This window comes from Malaclemys terrapin, chromosome 8 (assembly GCF_027887155.1).
Source record: "Malaclemys terrapin pileata isolate rMalTer1 chromosome 8, rMalTer1.hap1, whole genome shotgun sequence".
NCBI lineage: Eukaryota > Metazoa > Chordata > Testudines > Emydidae > Malaclemys > Malaclemys terrapin.
Genome location: NC_071512.1, coordinates 68,056,313 through 68,077,552, shown reverse-complemented (window position 1 = coordinate 68,077,552; position 21,240 = coordinate 68,056,313). Strand labels below are relative to the sequence as shown.

Here is a 21,240-nt window from a genome sequence, read left to right as displayed (position 1 = left end):
TTTTCAAAGGGATTCGTCAAGGGAGCATATATTCTTATTAGAAGTTACTCCCAATGGATATCCTGGGAAACTTGGAAAGCCCTCGTCTTAACTGTGAATTTATTTTTAAATCAGATGTCTTTTCCACACATGCAGAACAGAGCTTACAGCACCAGCTAGTGTTTCCCTGCCAAGACCTAGGAGGAAAACTTGGCAGCTTTTCTGTGTACCATTCTGTGTACCATTTACATCTAAATAGGTATCCGTACCACAAGAAGCTTGTGAAAGCATGGCCACAATGAGCTTTTTCAATTTACAAATGTCCTAAATCTATGAAAGACCTAAATCCACTCTAAAGAAATTATTCAGAAGCAGGAAAATTACTTAGTCTGTAGCATTTTTAAAGTGTACAATATAAGAAATTAATTTATAAAGAAAATATTTATATTCAAATATTTGTTCTCAAAGCTTTATATTGGATACTTATTTGAATCATTATACACTATGCACCTCCTGTACAAAAATAGCATTACTCATTGTCATGGATTAGCTTAACACAGCAGTAAGGAGTCCTGGATTCCATATATTCCAGATAGCCAGGGCTGGGGGAAAGAGATCAAAATGCATGGAAGAAGTTCAACTCAAGATGGGATGAGCAGAAATTTGACATAGTGGGAAAGCCTGTTGTCCACTTTCTTTTGTCTGCTCCCACAATACAAGCAAATAGATATTCTAAGCAATAAGAGATAACAGTAGAACAAGCATGTCGATAGGGAGCAGTCTGTGATGTGGAAATTTGAAAATGCCAAAAGCTGACTCAAGTAGATGAAACTGGCTGCCTCTAGTAGCAACTGATGAAGTTTCAATATGTGAAGTAACAGAATAATCAGCAAGAGCTGACCATACTTATACATTAGGGGACTGATTCTGCAGCTCTTACTGTGACAGGCAGTCCCATTAAAGTCAGTGTGACTACCCATATGAGTAGGGTTCCAGCAGAACAATATGCAGGCTTCCAGCCTTTTGATTCAGCTTGAGAAACTGCTGGAGATCATAAGAGCAGCAGTGAAGATGACTCAGTTATGCAGAAAACTGATTACATCCCATCTGCAATGGCTATGCTGATGTCACAAAAAGAATGTTTAATTCTTTGAAGACATTCAAAGAAGAATCTTAAGCAAAAAAGGAAAATATTTTAAATAGAGTCTTTAAAAAAAAGAACAAAACACAAAAAGGAGAGTTACATTTAGGGAAGAAACCATTTCAGCAGTTGTCTCCAATTCTCTAAACTGACCTTAAAGAAGATACCTGACTAGCAAAATGAGGCACATTTTTTTCTTACTCTCTTCTTTTGAGAAGAGGAGAGTTCATTATAAGAAAGCAGAGGTACCAAAAGAGTACCCAAAGCTCTGCTCAGTCTCTGTGAGATACCTCAGTATGTTCAAAGGATAAGCCTGAAAATATCTATTATAGAATCATACTGGTCACACTATCGTTACAGTCACGACAGAATTTCCATTGTAAGTCTCTGTTTTAAGCATATAACTTTCTGAAAAAAGACATGTTTTGCCCTGATATGCGTTTTCATTTTATAACTTGAAGAAAATCTATTCAGCTATTTTAATCACCCAAGCACAGAGAAAATGTTTTACAATCCCAGAAAATATTGCTGAGATACTTTTTGGCACTTGTAAACTAAAGAACAGTTTCATATTAAAAATTCAAACTTGGCATCTATGTAGTCCTGAAAGAATTAGAGTTTTGCCAAGTTAAGAGGAAGCTGTTAAGAAATAAATCTATAAAATGAATAAAAACAGTACTGTGTATGCACATATCTATTTTCCTTAGTGCAATGGTTTAGCTAAATCAGTTTAGTTAGGCCAGTGCAATCCCCTATATTGATATTCTAAGGGCAGAGAGAGGTAGTAGCTATGTAGCTCTCCCGTCAACAAAGCGCTGTCTACGTGGGGGGGGGGGGGAGTGCTAAGGTTGGTATAACTACGTTGCTCCGGGGTGTGGATTTCTCACACCCCTGAGCAACGCAGTTATACCAAACTAAGAGTGTAGTGAAGACCTGGCCTAAGGCAACTATGTCATGCTGGCATAAAACTGTAGAGTACACCTCTACCCCAATATAACGCGGTCCTCGGGAGCCAAAAATCCCGTTATAGATGAAACCCCGTTATATTGGGGTAGCGGTGGCAGGGCTCCAGTGGTGATTTAAAAAGCCTGGGGCTCCCCACAGCGGCCAGAGCTCTGAGCCCTTTAAAGCGCTGCCAGAACCCCACTGCCAGAGCCCCGGGGTAGCGGCAGCAGGGCTCCAGCGGTGATTTATAGGGCCTGGGGCTCCCCGCAGCAGCCGGAGCCCCGGGCCCTTTAAAGCGCCGCCCGAGCCCCGCTGCCAGAGCCCCAGGGTTACAGCACTATATATGAGCCCGCGTTATATCGGGTTGTGTTATATCGGGGTAGAGGTGTAGATGCAGCCTACCTGACAGAAGGTGTGTTTCTGTTGGCGTATGAAGACCATCCTCCTAAGCGAAGTTAGCTATGTCAACAGAAGCACATTTCCATCGACACAACTGGGTACACTGGGGATTAGGTCAGGATAGCTATGTAGGTCAGGGTGTTGTTTTTTTCACATCTCTGACTAACACGGCTATGTCAACCTAACTTTTAAGTGTAGACCAAGTCTTATTTTGATTTAAGAGTAGTTTATTTCAATTTAGCTTAAATCTGTTTTTAATTAAGTTAAACCGAAATAACCCTGGGTTTAAACCAAAATAAGAGTGTCCACACAGCGTTTTGAACTGGCTTAACTGAAAAGGTTTAAAATCACACCTTAAGTTAAACTGGTATAATGCTGCATGTAAACAAGCCCTTAGTGACTAAGGCGTGGTCCAGTCACAGATTTTGTGGTAATATGTCAACTAGGGATGTGATGTTTTAGCATTACAGTTATATCAGTATGACCCCTATTGTGAACACAGCTATATTGGTACAAAGGTGCCCTATAGCTGTATAGTTTATTCCCCTTCCCCAATGGAACAAGCTATACCTATTAAAAGCACATTTATGCCAATATCAGTGCATCCACAATCGGGGGCATGGGGAAGGCACTGCCTCATGTTAACTACAATGTGTGTGTGCAGATGAGGGCTGAAGTACACAGCAACAGCTCAAATCTGGAAGATGCTAAGTGCTCCTGTGAACTGCTAAACACCTTCATCTGGGTGAAGTTAGTGGCAGCTGAAGGTGCTCTGCACTTAGCAGAAATGAGCCCTAAATGCAGTTATTCAGATAACACCACACACATTAATTACAATTATATGTAGAATTCTGTATACCTATGAAAAGACTCAAACACTTACTTGAATCTCATACCATACTTTATAATGAACATACATGCTGTGAAATTCAATACAGTTTTCTGTTTTAAGGTAAGGAAATGAAATATACACAACTACAAATGATGTGCATAAGTGTTAGATTTTTAAATTAAATTAATTCAGGAAATTCAAAGTTATGGTCTGCAGAGCAACCATAGCCTATCAAATAAAGATAGCACATAGACATGTAAAACACAGAACTTAACACTGTACACCTCTACCCTGATATAACACGAATTCGGATATAACGCGGTAAAGCAGTGCTCCGGGGAGGGGGGAGGGGCGGGGCTGCGCACTCCAGTGGATCAAAGCAAGTTCAATATAACGCCCATAACGCGGTAAGATTTTTTGGCTCCCGAGGACAGCATTCTATCAAGGTGGAGGTGTATATATATTTTATATTTCTGTACAGATGGACAAAGGGAGATGAGTTAGTTATTTTAGAAACTATAACTTTAAATTTTCCTAAGTTTTTCAAACTATAGTGTGTCACAGCCATCATAACTCTCAATTACATGTTTAAAGAAATATTGCAGATTGTGTGTTTTTAATTAAGAGAGAACAAAGTTATGACAGTCTGCCCAAAATTAAAGTTTTACCTGTTCTCCTTTTATAGATATATTTACATTTCAAGGTCAATAATAACCATCAAAAATGAGGTGATATGTGCAGCTCAAACATGCATTTATATGCACATTATAATGTAATCACCATGTCCCAACAAATGCAGTATCCTTTTTCGCTGAACCACATAGCAATAGACCTAAAAGCAGTTAAAATAACATTACTAAAGCAGATCAGAAGAAATCTCATGTTCAAAAAAAAAATATTTTTTTTTTTACCTTTACTGAAGCAGCAGCATAGAGCATATCTTCAAGAGTGAAATGGCAACACTGGTTCAAATATTCCTGACAAAATTCTTGTATGAGCTGTAGATTATATAAGCTATCAGCCAATGACATGGTCTCCTTCAAACAAACATCTAAAATGAAAGCAGAAACAGAAAAAGTTAAGCATAGCTACAGATCTGAAAATAAAAGCCTTACATATAATAAGTGCTATGCATTTTGGAGGTAGATTCAAAAATGAAAAATATTTGTCAAAAGGAATTTTTGAAAAATCAAGTTTTGAATTAGATTTTAATTTCAGAATCTTGAGTTATGTCATCTTACATTTTATTCCATTGCATTTTTATAGGTTTGTTTTTATGCTATCGAAGTAGATTAACATCTTGAATACTTTCTAAAACATGCTATGATTGGTTTTTTTGGGGAAATGATAATTATAAATTATGATTTTTAATGACCCTTGCTGAAAATAAGTTATGATCTAACTCAACCCATTTATTATTTTGAGACCATCACAAACATAACTGTATAATTTAAATATATTGTACTGATTACAGTATCCCTCTTGCATAGGTTTTAAATGCTCAGATACTAGTAGTAAGGTAAATGGAATTACACATCTGTTACTGGAGTTCTCCAAGCATATTTATTTCTTATCACTGAACAGCCACTCTTGAGAGAATGTGCCTCAACATTACAAACTCTGGCTTCACCTATAAAAGCAATATCAGTTTGGGCACCATATACTCTCTTTTTTGGAGCCAATTGTTCAAAATGAGTTTAATACAAGGAATTGCAGGCCCTGATGCCCTCATTTCCTTTTACTATTCAAAATACCATTTATAGTCACAGAAGTGGTAATGGTGGGTAGATCAGTGTGGTTCTGACACTGCAATATACTCTACATATAAGTATATATGTAGTACAGCTGAGTAACTTTCCTTTCTCCTTCAATAATTGTCTTTTAAGAGATAGACTAACAGTAATAACTCCCTAGAGAAGTTCTTAAAGAATGAGGTCCTGAAGGAAATAAAAAGGAAAGAATATAAGCATCAGACTTTATTACTAAATTGAGGGAGTATAGCTAAGTGAAGATGTGAACCAAGTTTTATGTGGTAATGTGATGGGGTGGACTAGGTCCTGATGTCCCCTGCTGGAGGCCTCGTGGCCCTGCCACACCCCGCCCCAGAAAAGGGCAGGAGAGGGTCCTCTGAGCTGCCTAGAGTGGCTGTGTGGGAAGCAGCCAATCAGGGCCCAGCAGGTCAGTATAGGAAGAGCTGCAGGACCAGAGTGAGTTCAGTTCCTTGCTACAGCTGGAGGAGAGTAGATGGTGGTCCAGGCTGGCTGCTGGGACTCCACAAGGACAAGACCCTGAGATAAGGGTGAAGAATATGCAGGAGCCATGGGGAAGGGGCCAGGGAATTATAGCAGCAACACAGTTTATTTAAAAGGACATCGTGGACAGCTGCTATCTACAGGGTCCCTGGACTGGGACCCGGAGTAAAAGGCAGACCCAACTCCCCTCTACCAGCCACTGGAAAAGGGGCCTGGACTTTGATACACCCCAGAAGGGGAACTAAACTCTTTTAATGGCCCACGTGAAGAGCTGGGGTCAGAAAGGCCCTGAGAGGGCAAAGACATTGCCTCCAGGGAAGGAGCCCTGGGGCACTAAGAGAGGCCCCTGGTGGACTCGTACTCTGAAAGGGGTTTGTGGTGCTTTTATCTCACAGACAGATTGTATATGACTTGGCTGGAGGGCCGAGTCACCAAAGACCAACCACCAACAGAGAGAGAAAGAGAGAGAGAGTGAGTGTAGGCACACGCACTCAGTCAGGGGGTGCTCGCGAGAGGTGAGTGACCCTGTTACAGGCAGCTTTACAAATTTCAGGGTGGAGACATTTCTCCAGCATTCCGTGGAAGCTGTCTTACAACTATTAGGATGGGCTACCTGGTAGAGGGACTTATGTTGGTCATAGATAGACATTAATCATTTAGATAAATCTTTCAACTGATCTTTCAACTGAAACTGATACCAACTTGAATATGGCCGCAAATGCAAAAAAATCTTGAAACCAACAAAAAAAATTCTTTCTTCATCAGGCAACAAATCAATGCACTTTTAAACTGAAAATATTCAGGTTTAATTTCTTCTGTTACATTTGGTTTGGGATAAAGACCACAAGGGACCAACTAACTAAGATGGAATTTAGGATGTGGAGATAGCATCTACTTTACCTTACAGAACAAGATGAAAGGAGGATCTGGCATAAGCAGCCTCACTCAGCCTGTTTGTTGATCTAATAGCTACTGAGAATGCAGCTTTCAGCGACAGGGGAATAAAAGTGGTCTTGTCAGGACTGAGTTCTAATCTCAGGAAGGTAAAGCCTCACACTAGAAGATATACAAAAATAATGCCCTATTGATAGTCAGATGAAGAAAAACTATTGTTCCCTGGAGTGGAATCATAGAATCATAGAATATCAGAGTTGGAAGGGACCTCAAGAGGTCATCTAGTCCAACCCCCTGCTCAAAGCAGGACCAATTCCCAGCTAAATCATCCCAGCCAGGGCTTTGTCAAGCCGGGCCTTAAAAACCTCCAAGGAAGGAGACTCCACCACCTCCCTAGGTAACGCATTCCAGTGTTTCACCACCCTCCTAGTGAAATAGTTTTTCCTGATATCCAACCTGGACCTCCCCCACTGCAACTTGAGACCATTGCTCCTTGTTCTGTCATCTGCCACCACTGAGAACAGCCGAGCTCCATCCTCTTTGGAACCCCCCTTCAGGTAGTTGAAGGCTGCTATCAAATCCCCCCTCATTCTTCTCTTCTGGAGACTAAACAATCCCAGTTCCCTCAGCCTCTCCTCATAAGTCATGTGCTCCAGACCCCTATCATTTTTGTTGCCCTCCGCTGGACTCTTTCCAATGTTTCCACATCCTTCTTGTAGTGTGGGGACCAAAACTGGACACAGTATTCCAGATGAGGCCTCACCAATGTCGAATAAAGGGGAACGATCACGTTCCTCGATCTGCTGGCAATGCCCCTACTTATACAGCCCAAAATGCCGTTAGCCTTCTTGGCAACAAGAGCACACTGTTGACTCATATCCAGCTTCTCGTCCACTGTGACCCCTAGGTCCTTTTCTGCAGAACTGCTACCTAGCCATTCGGTCCCTAGTCTGTAGCAGTGCATGGGATTCTTCCGTCCTAAGTGCAGGACTCTGCACTTGTCCTTGTTGAACCTCATCAGCTTTTTTTCGGCCCAATCCTCTAATTTGTCTAGGTCCCTCTGTATCCAATCCCTACCCTCTAGTGTATCTACCACGCCTCCTAGTTTAGTGTCATCTGCAAACTTGCTGAGAGTGCAGTCCACACCATCCTCCAGATCATTAATAAAGATATTAAACAAAACCGGCCCCAGGACCGACCCTTGGGGCACTCCGCTTGAAACCGGCTGCCAACTAGACATGGAGCCATTGATCACTACCCGTTGAGCCCGACGATTTAGCCAGCTTTCTATCCACCTTACAGTCCATTCATCCAGCCCATACTTCTTTAACTTGGCGGCAAGAATACTGTGGGAGACCGTATCAAAAGCTTTGCTAAAGTCAAGGAATAATGCATCCACTGCTTTCCCCTCATCCACAGAGCCAGTTATCTCATCATAGAAGGCAATTAGGCTAGTCAGGCACGACTTCCCCTTCGTGAATCCATGCTGACTGTTCCTGATCACTTTCCTCTCCTCTAAATGTTTCATAATTGATTCCTTGAGGACCTGCTCCATGATTTTTCCAGGGACTGAGGTGAGGCTGACTGGCCTGTAGTTCCCCGGATCCTCCTTCTTCCCTTTTTTAAAGATGGGCACTACATTAGCCTTTTTCCAGTCATCTGGGACCTCCCCTGATCGCCATGAGTTTTCAAAAATAATGGCTAATGGCTCTGCAATCTCACCCGCCAACTCCTTTAGCACCCTCGGATGCAGCGCATCCGGCCCCATGGACTTGTGCAAGATTATGATAAATTGCTAAAAGCAGCCAGGTACGTTTTTTTTTTTTTTTTTTTATTAAAAGAAAGCAAGTAGTCCAGAATACAACAAATGAGAAGACATTGGGTCTATGTTTCTGCTTTTTCCCTATTTATTAAAGCTTCTCCATTTTAGTGCATACCCTTCTGGTAGCTGGTATGCTTAATTCCAAAATGACCTGGTGCTTCCCATGTGAACATTCAAATCTAATAAGTGTCAAGAATAATAGAGTTAGATAGAGTATGCCTCAATAAAAACTTTATATTTTTAATGTTTTCTATGGTTCTCACAGTAGGACCTGATCACCTCTGACTTTATTTTTGAGACAAAAGGGGAGACTTCACATGCATATTTTAAAAGGGTAAATGGAATATTATGGCTAGGAGATCCAAACAATAAAACTGGTGATATTAAGCTAGGGATTTGAGGATGACATGAGCCCTGTCTTGCTTCACTGTTCTGAAAAACAGAGAGTTGAGGAATCTGTGGGAAGGCATACATGAGATTCCAACTCCAGGCCTAAAAAATGCATCAGTCAGAAATTCTGAATCTCTGCCTGTTTTCAAACAGTAAGTGGGCAAGGTGTTAGCACTGGAAGCAAAGACCCAAAGAGTTAGCATCCATGGCAGTTCTGGTTTCAACCCTTCTCTGGTCAGACACACTAGACAATAACCGCACGTGCCTGGATTTGACACTTACATAACTTGAAAGCCAACTTTTTCCATCTCATAAACCAAGAGCGACTGGAATTTTTCTTTCTTAATCTGGAGGCCTGTAGTACTGAAGGCATTCTTTGGAATGGTTTTGCATAGGGATTTCACACTTCAGATCTGAGCAAACCTGAGATCCATGTGCATGATCCCAACAAGGCTGAAGCTTTCATGGGGAGAACAGAAGGTTAGAGAATGACCAAGGAGTACTGGATGCCAAGACACTTTAGGCACCGAAGGATGTGCTCTCAAGAGTGAGGAATCTGCCAAAACAGTTCCTTACGGAATTATCTTTACAAACTTATATTTGCTTGGTGATTTATAGATAGTAATGGTAAACATAATATTGGGAGATACCACGGTAAGTAGTGCTTTCTCTTTAAAAACTGAAATTTTATGCACGAGTCAGAGCTTTTAAGAAACTCTCAAATTTTACCTCTTCTGTATCTATGCTATTCAATGCCACCATTCTAATGTATACTGAAGAAAAAGCCATTTTAACTTGCATCACCATCTTTTTAATGGCAGAGAATCATCTAACATACACACTCACCCTCCAGTTTGACAATATCAGGACAGTAGAAGTGGATCAGAGCAGCTAAAGCACAACCATCTGTACCATCCTTCAGCAGATTTTCTACCAATGGAATGCAAGGCAGCTGCTTAAGCAGTGTTTGCTCCTTCCTGTAACGAGCCTACCATGTAGAAAGAGGAGATTAAAATAGACATATGCTCAGAAACATATGTGAAAACAGATTTGTACTGTAGATTCTGTGTTCCATTAGTGAAAAGGCATTAAGTAATATCAAGTGAGTCACCATTTTGTCAGTGGTTATTTTTTGTAGATTAATATTTATGCTAAACAAATAGGCAAAATGTAGATAGATTTAAAAGGAAATAAGCCCATATGATAATATTGCAACTTTCATTCAAAACTACTGTGCTACCAAGGTTTGATCAAATACATACAATATTCTAATTCACTCTGAAATCAGATAATTCATTTATCACTATTAGGAGAATAACCTACAAATAGTGGAATTCAATTTCATAAGCATTCAAAAATTACTTATTTGTCTAACATAACGGGCCAAATCCTCAGCTGGTGTAACTCTGCATTGCTCCTTGAAAGTGAACTGAGCTATGCAATATGCACCACATGAGGATCTGGGCCAATACGTGCTTCAGTTATAACAGACCTGCTGCCAAGTTCAAAAGTAGAGAAATCTGGATTTGATCAGCTCCATTTTAATTTTACTCTGTGTCATACAGACAACAGTGCATTTAGGAAAGGATTTATGGTCAAGATTACTAGGGTAAAAGAACATTACAAAAGGAAAACATTTAGAAAAGAAACTTTTTTTTTGCTCTAATTTCATATTGGTCATTCTTAGTGTGTCTTCTCACATCCTCTGGGGTGGCAGATTAAAAAAAAAAAGAACGTATAAGATGATGTATTTACTAACTTGTTGATATGACTTACTGAGTAACTGACCTTTTAATTTTCAGATACTACAGAAAGTTTACAATCTGTCCTCATACCTAAGTGCTAATTATGATGCTAATTATGATGTCAAGAATATCTCTGAGCTAACTAATTTTATGTTTAAGTTATGTATATATTTAGATGGAATCCAAGGGCTCTCTTTTGAGGTTCTGAGAATTCACTCACTCTAACCCTGAAAATTATTCTTTTGGTGAGAACTGGATGGGATTCCATTCGGTGCATTTCCGTGTCTCTCTTAAATTGGCCAAAATGGGGGATTATTGAGGGATGTAGAATTCCCAAACTGTATTACCTTGTGGAAAGATACCAGTACTCTGAACTGAAGACAAGTCTTTATTATAGCACACCAGAATGGCCCAGATAACTTTTAACCAGTTAGTATTTTAATATTTAAAGAGTAAGTTTTAAAGCTTTACTTCAAGCTTGAAATGTGGTGACACTATTGCATGAAGTATGTTGTATGAAGATACAAATGGCAGAAGACAGTTTCCCCTTGCTATGGCAGACTTCTGAAAATGCTAAACAAAATGTGTTTATCTTTCATGTATTATAAATATGCATATGTTAGTAACACTTTAAATTACCTATATTTAAGCAAGACATTTTTCTTACTGTCAGAGCTTTTTCCTCCCCCTCCAACTTGCAATTCTTCACTCATGACAATCTAATCCATTGTCATGGAAATCACTATAATGTCACAAATATAGAATTATGCTTTTCCTCCATGGAAATGGTTTAGAAATGAAGTGTAAGGAGAAATGTTTTACATAGATTTGATTTTATTATTAGACAACAATAGCAAAGAAGATACAGTAACAAATAATATACAGACTGTCTCAAAAAATATACAGACTGGCTCAAAAATCATAATTAAAAATTTCTCCCAAGAATTTAATATATTGTTTTAAAAACAAAGTCTCTCAATTTTGTTTAAAGAACATTTTAAAGTTGTTTTAAATATAGAGTACAATGCCTGGCATAGCAGCATATCACGATATGCCACCACACAATGACTTTCTGGGAGAAAGCTTCCTGTCACTTAAATGATGATTCAGGTTGCCTTAGGAACATTGTCTATAGACTTCTCTTGGAAACTATGTCAAACCTTTAAGGTAGACCTGGAAGAAGATGGTTGTTTGAGAGAGTAGAAATACCCAACTTCAGGAAAAATAAGTTAAAATATAGTCAAATCTACTACATTGCTCAAGGTATATTTTGTATCATGTTTTAATAGGAATTTATTCAGCATTTGATAAAGAAGGCAACAGATGTTATGCTACTTCAAGTTACTGTGTAGCCACCAGTGACTGTTTTTTTACTTTTAATTTGGAAGAAAATCTCTTTTAATCATTTAGAAAGCGTGATGATAAACATGGTCATAACAAAATATAACACCTCAACATGCTAGTACCATATTTATCAAAAGATGGGTACAGGACTGCTTTTAATAACTGCACGGCAAATATATATGATGTTTCTAATATACTGCTGGGGAACTATCGGTAAACTAATACCTTATGCAAAAACAGCAATAACAAAAGGTTTATTCTGAAACAGCTCTTCACTAGCATTCTGGTTTAATGGAAATATTGTATGTCAGATTATGATGTGAGATGTAGTTTATTTTCCTAGGTCTGTAATGACCATACAGAGCCCACTTGTGGCTTTACTCCTCTATGTTAGTTATGTTGTTGTCCTTTCATTTCTGAAATAAGAACATTTAAATGGTATTATGTAGTCCAAAACTGAATATTCTCTTTAAATATATGTAGATAGCAATGCAGAGCGGAAAAAAGACAACACTTCAGAGGAATTACTTTTATACTACAGACTCTTATGAATTTGGGTTCAATCAGCTAGAAATAGAACAGCTGTAGTCACTATTACAAACTGTTTTTTAATGCTGTTCTTTAGGCAATGGACAAACTTTATTTACAGTAAGCAGTTGCCTAAGCACATTTTTCTCTCTTTGCAATATATAAACCATCTCTTATTAGTTAAAACAAAACTATCTGAGGGCCTGCCCAAGTGCTACATGTGTGATTTGATTGAAAGATCAAAAGTACATTTTTGGACAACAGAACAAAATGCAGTACAGCATTTACTTGAACATCTACAGACTAAGTAAATCTCAAAGCAGCTCCATACCTATAGTATGGATTTATTGATGACAGAGAAAAGAGCATATTATCCTTATTGTTGAAGTGTAGCAAGGGGATATGTTAATTAAACTGCATACAATTTTAGTGCAAATTACAATACGATAAAGGAAAATGATCATCCCCAGAAGAGAGAGTATCAAGGAAATAAATTTAGTTTGTTATTAATGAAGCACAGACTTACATTATTATGCTTTTATAATTTTAACAATAGGGGGACAACCAATGTTTTGCTCCCTTAAATACACATCACTAATTGAAAAGAGAGAAACTAGGATAAATGGTGTGTGTGATACACACTTTTAATAAGTGTCTAAAAACTTCAAATGCCACAAAGGTTGGCTTCTGTGGATCAACTTTCTTAATAAAGTACACAAGCAGCTCTGATTCACACTGAATAGGAGTTTGCATATGAACCAAGCAAAGAACCTTACTAGAGAGAGTACAGAGAGGGTATTTTATATTCTGAGGTGAGGTAAGAGAAGGAAACACACTGCACTATAAAAAGTAAAATATCATAACCACTACAGATGCATGTCAACTGTTCTTAAAGCAACTTGTGATCCAATATCATACCTTAAATTTTAATTTTCCCCAGATTATCTTGAAAGACTGGATTCTAAACTAGGTGAACCCTATGGACAGCAATCTACTATACTATAATCTAATCTATCTGAGATAAATGAAATGAATGAGTACACCAGCATGACATGGACAAACCCATTCTCATATAAAGCTATTAGATCAAAGGTGAAGCAGTTAGGCAAACTTACAGGAACCAGTTTCCAAAACCATTTGGTAGGAGACTTCAGAGGAAGCAGTAGAAAAAAGAAAAAACAAAAAGCAAAAGGAATTTTTTTTATCAGATTTTATAGTTTAACCTTACATAGCAATTTTGCTATAAACTCTCAGTTTCGTACAATGGTGTATTATAATTTCATAATAAATGCTATTGGCACTGTAACCTTCATACATGATGAAATGAAATTCTTTAATAGTAAAACTAATAATGGAATGATAGTTTTCACTCTCTGTCAACAGAATAATTTTCCCACACTAAAAAGACACAGATTTTTAAATCATTATTATTTTATTTGATGTCCTCACACATCTAATTGCACTCAGGATATGCAATCAATTTTACCAAATGAGGAATTCATCTGAGACTATGATCAAAATGAAGTGACTCAGAACATAGAATATGCAAGCAAGCAAAAAAGGTAACGCAATGTATAGTAACGGGTCTAAACATGCTTGTATAGCAACATTACAAATGCCAGTGAGGTTTTTAACCATTAATTCCAATGCCAACAAGTAACATTTCATACAAGTTTAAAAATATTTTGTAAATATAGTCCTATGACAATGAGGGGTGCGGGCAATCATGTATTTGCAATTACAAGTCACATTAGCATCAGCTACATGATAGGCAATGACCTGAATGTACAACCTAGTTTTCATGTGTGTAGTTTTCTTTCAGCTACTTCTAGGGAAGGGGGGGAGGGAGGGATCAGAACTGGTGGATTTAATCATAATCAAATAGTCTATAAAATATATATGATAAAAGAGAGACCAAGTGACTAGATTTGCAAAGAATCAAAGTAAACTCACTCTAAATGCTTAATCCCAAACCCATTGAAAAAAAACAGTGGAAATTATTTCATTAATTTCAAAGGGTTTTAGATTAGTCCCTAATTGTGCTTATAGGTTTCAGAAAAATATTTATTACAAAAAAAACCAGTTACCTACCCGTACTGTAACTGTTGATTTTTTGAGATGTGGGTGCAGATGTGTATTCCACTCAGGTGCGCGAGCACCCAATGCATCAACACTGGAAACTTTTCCTAGCAGTACCAGTAGGGATGACGCTCATGCCCTCTGGCCCTTAATCCCTTCCCTGGCTATTTAATGGAAGTGCCACCCCAACCCCTCTCAGTTCCTTTGCTCCAAATGTCAAGACAAGACACTCCGATGCAGAGGGGCTGGAGGTTGGGTTGTGTCTCCACTCACATCTAGAAGAACAACAGTTATAGTACAAGTAACCATTTTTCCTTTGAGTGGTTGTAGATGTGTATTCCATTCAGTTGACTCACAAGCCATACTTTCAGGTGGTGGGACATGGAGTCTACTTCAACAACAACTGAAAAACTGCCTTTCCAAAGTTTGCATCTGACCTAGATGCAGAGCTAACAGTATAGTGCTTGATAAAAGTATATACCGAAGACTGGGCAGCAGCCTTGCCAATGTCCAGTATCAAAACAGCACTTAGGAACACTATCGATGTTGGTTGGGCCCTTATCAAATAAGTCCATAATCTCTGAGGAAGCATGGTTTGAGGAACAGCTACTTTATATGCTATTGTAATGCAGGAAGTTATCCACCTGGAAATCTGCCTAGAGTCTGCCTGACCCTTCCTTTGATCTGCATAGGAGACAAAAAAATGAGGTGATGAATGAAAAAGCGTAGTCCTCTCTAGGTAAAACGCCAAGCATCATCTCATATCCAATGAATGAAGTTGCTGTTCATATGTATTTGAGTGTGGTTTAGGAAAGAATAGCAAAAATATTACTTGGTTAAGATGAAATTGGGAAACCACTTCCAACAAAAATTTTGGATGTGGCCATAGGGCCACTTTGTCTTTGAAAAACTGCATAAACTGCATATGTCATTATGGCCTGCAGTTCACTTACTCTCCTTGCAGTTTTTATAGCAAGAAGAAAGGCTGTCTTCTGGCACAGGAGGGACAGAGAACAGATTGCCAGGGACTCAAGTGAAGGCCCGATAACAGCAGTTAACATAGTATTAAGGTCTCCCAAGGGAACCGGCTCTTTCACTGCCAGGTGGAGACGAATGACTTCTCCTAGAAATCTTGCTACCATGGTATTAGAGAAAATTGACTTCACTTGGATCAGAGGATGAAACGCCAAGATCACCTGTTACTGGACCTTCAAGGAGCTGAGAGACAGATCAGAAGACTGAAGGTGTAGCAGATACTTCAAAATGTCCCAAATGCAGGCTAGCCTTTGTCGAATCCCCGGGCTAGCGATCACATCAAAAGCCACTTCCACTTGGTCGAATAGGTAGCTCTTGTGGACGGTTTTCTATTACTGAATAGCACTAGCTTAACAGCTTCCAAACAGCATTCCTCCTCCTCCTCATCTAACCATGCAGCATCCATACCATGAGGTGTAGACTTCTGAACACTGGATGAAAAACTCAACTGTGGTGCTGAGTCATTAGATTATGATAAAGAGGAAGAGCGATGGGAGATCAAACCAACAGATTGAGTAGGTCAGAGAATCAACATTGCCTTGGCCAACCTGATGCAATAAGAATTAGTTTGGCATGATCCAACTTCAGATTAAGAATAATGAGGAATGAGTGGTACTGGGGAAAGGCATACATCAGTGCTGATCCCCAATTCAGATGGAAGGCATCTGTTAAGGAGCCTGGACTGAGACCTACTTGAGAGCAAAAAACTGATGGCACTTCTAGCTGTCTCTTGTTGCAAACTGGTCTATAATCAGGATGTCCCTTGTAAGAAGATAGAGCTCAGCACATCACTTGTGATTCTGGGAGAAATTCCTGCTGAGATGATTGGAGTAGTGATTCTGGACCCCAGGTAAATGAGCAGCTGCGGGAATTATACTTTCCTTGATGCAGAACTGCCAACATTTTATTGTATCCTAAGCTCATAATACATTGTGGTATTGTTGTTGGTCAGTATATGAACTGCTGCACCCCAATGTGATTCTGAAAGGCTGAGTAGGCATTTGTAAATGACTTGAAGCTCCAGGATGTTGATATGAAAGGAAGCCTCATTTTCGACCACAAGCCCTGAATTTTCAGTGTTTCTAGATGAACTCCCCAACCTATTGAGGAGGCATTGGTGACTATAATCCTGGTTGTTGGAAAACAACTGAAGGGAATTCCCTGGCACATATTGCTCCCAACTATCCATCACTGTAAGAAGTTCAGGATCACTGGAGGCACTTGGACAAGCTTGTCCAACAACTGAAAACTCGGGCAATAAATCAACTTCATCCACGTTTGAAGAGGATGAAGGCACAATCTCACAGGCTGGACTACGTAAGTGCATGCAGCCATATGGTGTAGAACTTCAGGCATATATGGACTGTAGTTGAAGGTTAGGATTGAAGTGCCAGACACAGGTGACAAATTGCTTGAAACTGTTTGGCAGAATCACTCTCAACTTTATTAGTCTAGTAGGGACCTAATTCATCAGTTTGTTCAGTTAGCATTAATATCAACATTCCTTTGTTCAAAATCAGACCCAGATGATCAAAGAGACAGTGTGAATTGATATTACAGAGGACTTGTTTTTTGGACTTGCCTCTCACTAACCAATTGTCCAGGTTTGGGCAGACAAGAATTCCTCTTTTTCTGAGATATGCTGCTACCAGAGTGAATCATTTGGTAAATACCCATGCCGTGGAGAAAAAGCCAAAGGGAAGCACAGTGTACTGATAAGGCTGACCTCCACTACAAATCTCATAAACCTCCTGTGACTTGGGAAGATCACCATATGGAAGTAAGCATCCTGAAGATTGAGGGCTGCAAACCGGCTGTTGTGATTCAAAGCGGGAGAATAGTCCCTAAGGTATCCATGCACAGTCTCATGTATTCAATGTACTTGTTGAAACCACAGAGACTGAGGCTAGGTCTCATCCCTCACTTGGACTTGGGGATCAGGAAGTACTACGAGTAGAAACCCTTTCCCTGATTTTGAAGTGGAAACTCCTCTATGGCTCCCAAAACCTGGAGAGTCTGCACATGTTGAAGGAGAAGAAACTAGTGAGAGGGGTCCCTGAAAAGGGAAAGCGTAGTTGACTGGGAAGGGTGAACAGACTGGAACTGAACGGCATAACCCAGTCCCAATGCTTAGTGCCCACTCGTCCATAGTTATTGACTCCCAAACCCTGTAGAAAAGGGATAGCCTATTCCCAAACGAAAGGGAAATGGCATGAAGCTTGAGAACTGGAATGCCAACCTTGGGGAGAGTGTTGAGTAGGCTGCTTTCCCAAAACAGATAAAGAACAGGCTGATGGGTTAAAATTGGGACCAGAAGACCTACTTCTATGAGACTTCTGCCCCTTTCTGGAGAAGTTCTGCTGTCTAGCAGGATAATTTGAACTAAAAAACTGCTGAGGGTTATATTGCTGCTATTGTTGTTGTTCTGGGAAGTGATGCATCTTTACCACTGAGGTAAAAACCCCCAACAAACACAACATAACGTGAGTCTTTAAGGGAATGGAATGTTTCATCAGTTTTCTCTGAAAATAAAAATTGACTTCAAAGGGTAGGTTCTCAATTGTTTGTTGGACCTCAGGAGTGATACCAGAGTTCTGCAACCAGGAAGTCCTTCTCATTGTTACAGCAGAGGCCATAACTCTAGAAGAAGCAACAGCCATATCTCAAACTAACCATAGTGATGTTTTTTCCACTCGATGGTCTTCTGCAATGAAAGCCTTAATCTCTTCGCTACAGGATTCTGGGCAACTTACCTGTTAATTTTGCCATTGCTTCCCAATTTACAAAAGTCATACTTTGATAAAAGTGCCTGCTGATTGGCAACATGCATTTGTAAGGAAGAGGTAGAATACATTTTCCTCCCAAACACATCCAATCTTTTAAAATCCTTGTTCTTTGGGTGTTAATTTATATCTCCCCATCTTAACCTCTCATTAGCTGCCATTACAGGAAGAAATTTAAGTACTGGATGCAAATAGATGCACTCAAAACCATGCATAGGCATGTTACATCTTTTATCTGTACGCTTCATTGTGGGTGGTAAGGAAGCTGGAGTGTTTCATAGAGTTCTTGCTGGTTCCAAGATCACTTCATTTATGGGGAGAGCCACTTTCCCTGGAGCTGAGGACAGGAGAATATACAGTAACTTATGGATGTTCTCCTGAATACCAAAGGCTGAAAGCATGAGCCTCAGGAGGCCCTGACATTATTTAAAATCCTCGGATACAGGGGAGGAATATTCTGGCATTACAGAGTCATCTAGCAATGAAGAAGAGGAAGGAAGCAAAGCCAGCGGAATCTCCTGTGATGCCCGTAACAACAATTCAGACTGAACCAATTCCACTGGAGCAACTCCCATTTGTGGCTGCAGTGATAGAGGCTCAGGAGGAGAGGCTCCCAGCAGAATAGGAGACCTTGTTCTGCACCCTGGATCAGAGCCTCACTGACTGTGGAACATTCCAGGGATTCCAACAAGGCCATAGTGGGTAGGGATATGGCCAGTAGGAACTGGGCCAAGAAGTCCTCTCTCAGCTATGAAAGCATTCACAATATCAGTACCAATGGTAATCCCCAGGAAGTCTCAGTGTCTTTCAAAAGCGATACTTAGAAGGCAACAGAGAGGAGGAGGATGTCTCCAAACCTGAGGAATCTTCCAAGTTGTCAACAGAGGCAACAGAATAGCTGTCCCTGGTGTCCTTCCAGGTACAAGAAACACCATGTGTTGGGGTCACTAGTGGGGATAGCCACCCGCCACCACAGATCATGTTTAAATCCTAGTGAGGGCATCACCCAGGATAACGGTCTATCCTAACTATTACAAACTAAACCTATGGGTACTACTTAACTATACTAATTAGTCAGTAACTAGAGATGATAAAATCCCAGAAAGACAGAGAGAGACGCATGAGGTAAAATAAGACACTGAATACTCTGACTCCAGCCATGGGTGGTAATAAGGAACTAAGGGGGGTGGAGAAGGGGGTCAGGGCAGTGCTACCTTTAAAATAGCCAGAGGGCCAGAAGACTCCAGCGCTGTGCTTTTGGGTACTGCAAGAGAAAGTTGTCCAGCTTTGGTACGCTGGGCACACACGTACCTGAGTGGAATACATGTCTGCAAACACTCGAAGAAGAACCATTGATATTGTAGTATAGCAAATACACAGAGCAAGTTCTACGAAAGGGTAAATTAACTTGATTGTGCAAATGAAAAATTTTAAGGAATGGTTATTTATAAGTGCAGATGAAGCTAATTTTCATATGTTTTATATTGAAGCAGAAAATATATTGCAAAGGAAGTATATATTTTGTATGTTTATGTAGTTTTTAAAAAGATCTAGACATGCTGCATTATTACAAAAGGTTTATTCACTGAAAGACTGTAAAAAAGTCAAAATATGTTAAAGCTCTGTTATTTTACATAGTTGTTTGCTGTACGGAATATTGTCTTTACTACATACTTTTTAAACTGTGGAAAGTAACTGTAGCAAGGAAACAGATTTAATTTAGTCTGAATATGAAATAATTTTTTACTTGAGAAAGGCTGTGTACGAGGCGTGGGAGAACTCAGTGTATTTCCTCTGCAAAGCCACTGTGTAAGATTGGACTTCTGTATTTGGAGAGTCCCACAACCATTTAGAAGTGGTTAAGTTTTAGGTAATACATGCACAACCACCCCTGGATCTGAACATTCCAACCATTCTTATTAAAACACCCCCTTCCAACTGGGTCCAGTTCCTCCCCACCTCACTGAAATCTAATAAAACCCAAAGAAGAAGGAAAATGCATATGGATTTGCAAATGCATTCCATTCAAAGAACTCCCAGTTATATGGGATGCTTCCTGTTGGGTTTGTCTAGATTGGGGAATGAGGCGGAAGTTAGGTCTGGGCTATCTAATATGTTAGCTAATCCAGACAATCGAATTATTAATTCATAATAAATAATCATTTTAATGTTCTTTTCAACAAAACACTAATTTAGTTGTTTTCTCTCTTTATTGTAGCATTTCTAAATAAACTAAAGTAAAACTGTCTGGCAGGCTTTGAGGGTTATGAGTTCAGTTTTCTACTGTTCCTGGCAAGAGTGAAATTTATCAAAGTAGGAAATAGAAGAGAATTATAAAGTATACTGAATAATTTTGCCTGTTTCTAGCATAAGCAATCTTGCTTCTGTTTGGTCAGAAACTAAAATGAAAAATAGGTCTCCAGATCCTTGAAATCTTTATACAGATCTTTTCTTCCCAGGCCTACTTGGCTATTTGTGCTTACTGGGGAGATAGAAACATTCTTGCTCCCTGATCCTTTTCCAGTTCAAGCTCCAGAGTGAGAGAAAAACAGCTTTCCAAGATCATGCCCATCCCTGAGAGCTACAGCTTAAAAAACCTCAGGAAATTAGAAGTCTCAGCAGTATATGGGCTGCCATACAAACAGGAAGAACCTTCAACGACGCTTAAAGCTATAGAACAAGGTACTTTTGAACTTCAAACTACGCCAGCCATATGGAGAACCCACATTACAGCAGAGGGCCTCAGTCTGGAAAGGGTGATGGAAAGAAGCAGAAGAGGCACAATGGAACTATCAACCCCCTGATTTATTAGGTTTTCAAGTCCTAATGGAAGCAACATGCTGAAGAATATAAGAAGCATCAAGGAAGGAGAGTAGCGATGGGCTCCAGATGTAAACATAGAGCTAGAACTGCATGTGAACACTAAGGCTAAGGCTAACATTTTCAAAATGTAGGTGCTTAAATTAAGGTAACCGAATAAGTGGCCTCATTTTCAAAGTGGTGACAATCCTGAGCTCTCAAGCCAATAGAGTCTGGGTTGTCAGCATTTCTGAAAATCATGCCACTTCCACT

The 21,240-nt window shown here is 39.6% G+C and overlaps 1 protein-coding gene across 5 annotated transcripts in view; it reads right to left on the bottom strand.

Moving 5' to 3' along the window:
* CAMSAP2 (calmodulin regulated spectrin associated protein family member 2) overlaps window positions 1-21,240 on the bottom strand; it is a 170,641-nt gene that overhangs the window by 51,836 nt on the left and 97,565 nt on the right. For 3 of the 5 annotated variants that reach the window (XM_054036732.1, XM_054036733.1, XM_054036735.1), the window contains exons 5-7: window positions 13,387-13,419; window positions 9,501-9,642; window positions 4,208-4,347 (exon numbers count right to left, since the gene is read on the bottom strand). In XM_054036732.1, the coding sequence (XP_053892707.1) occupies window positions 4,208-4,347; window positions 9,501-9,642; window positions 13,387-13,419 (315 nt within the window). The remainder of the gene's footprint in view (window positions 1-4,207; window positions 4,348-9,500; window positions 9,643-13,386; window positions 13,420-21,240) is intronic. The other 2 variants (XM_054036734.1, XM_054036736.1) reach the window with 1 other exon arrangement.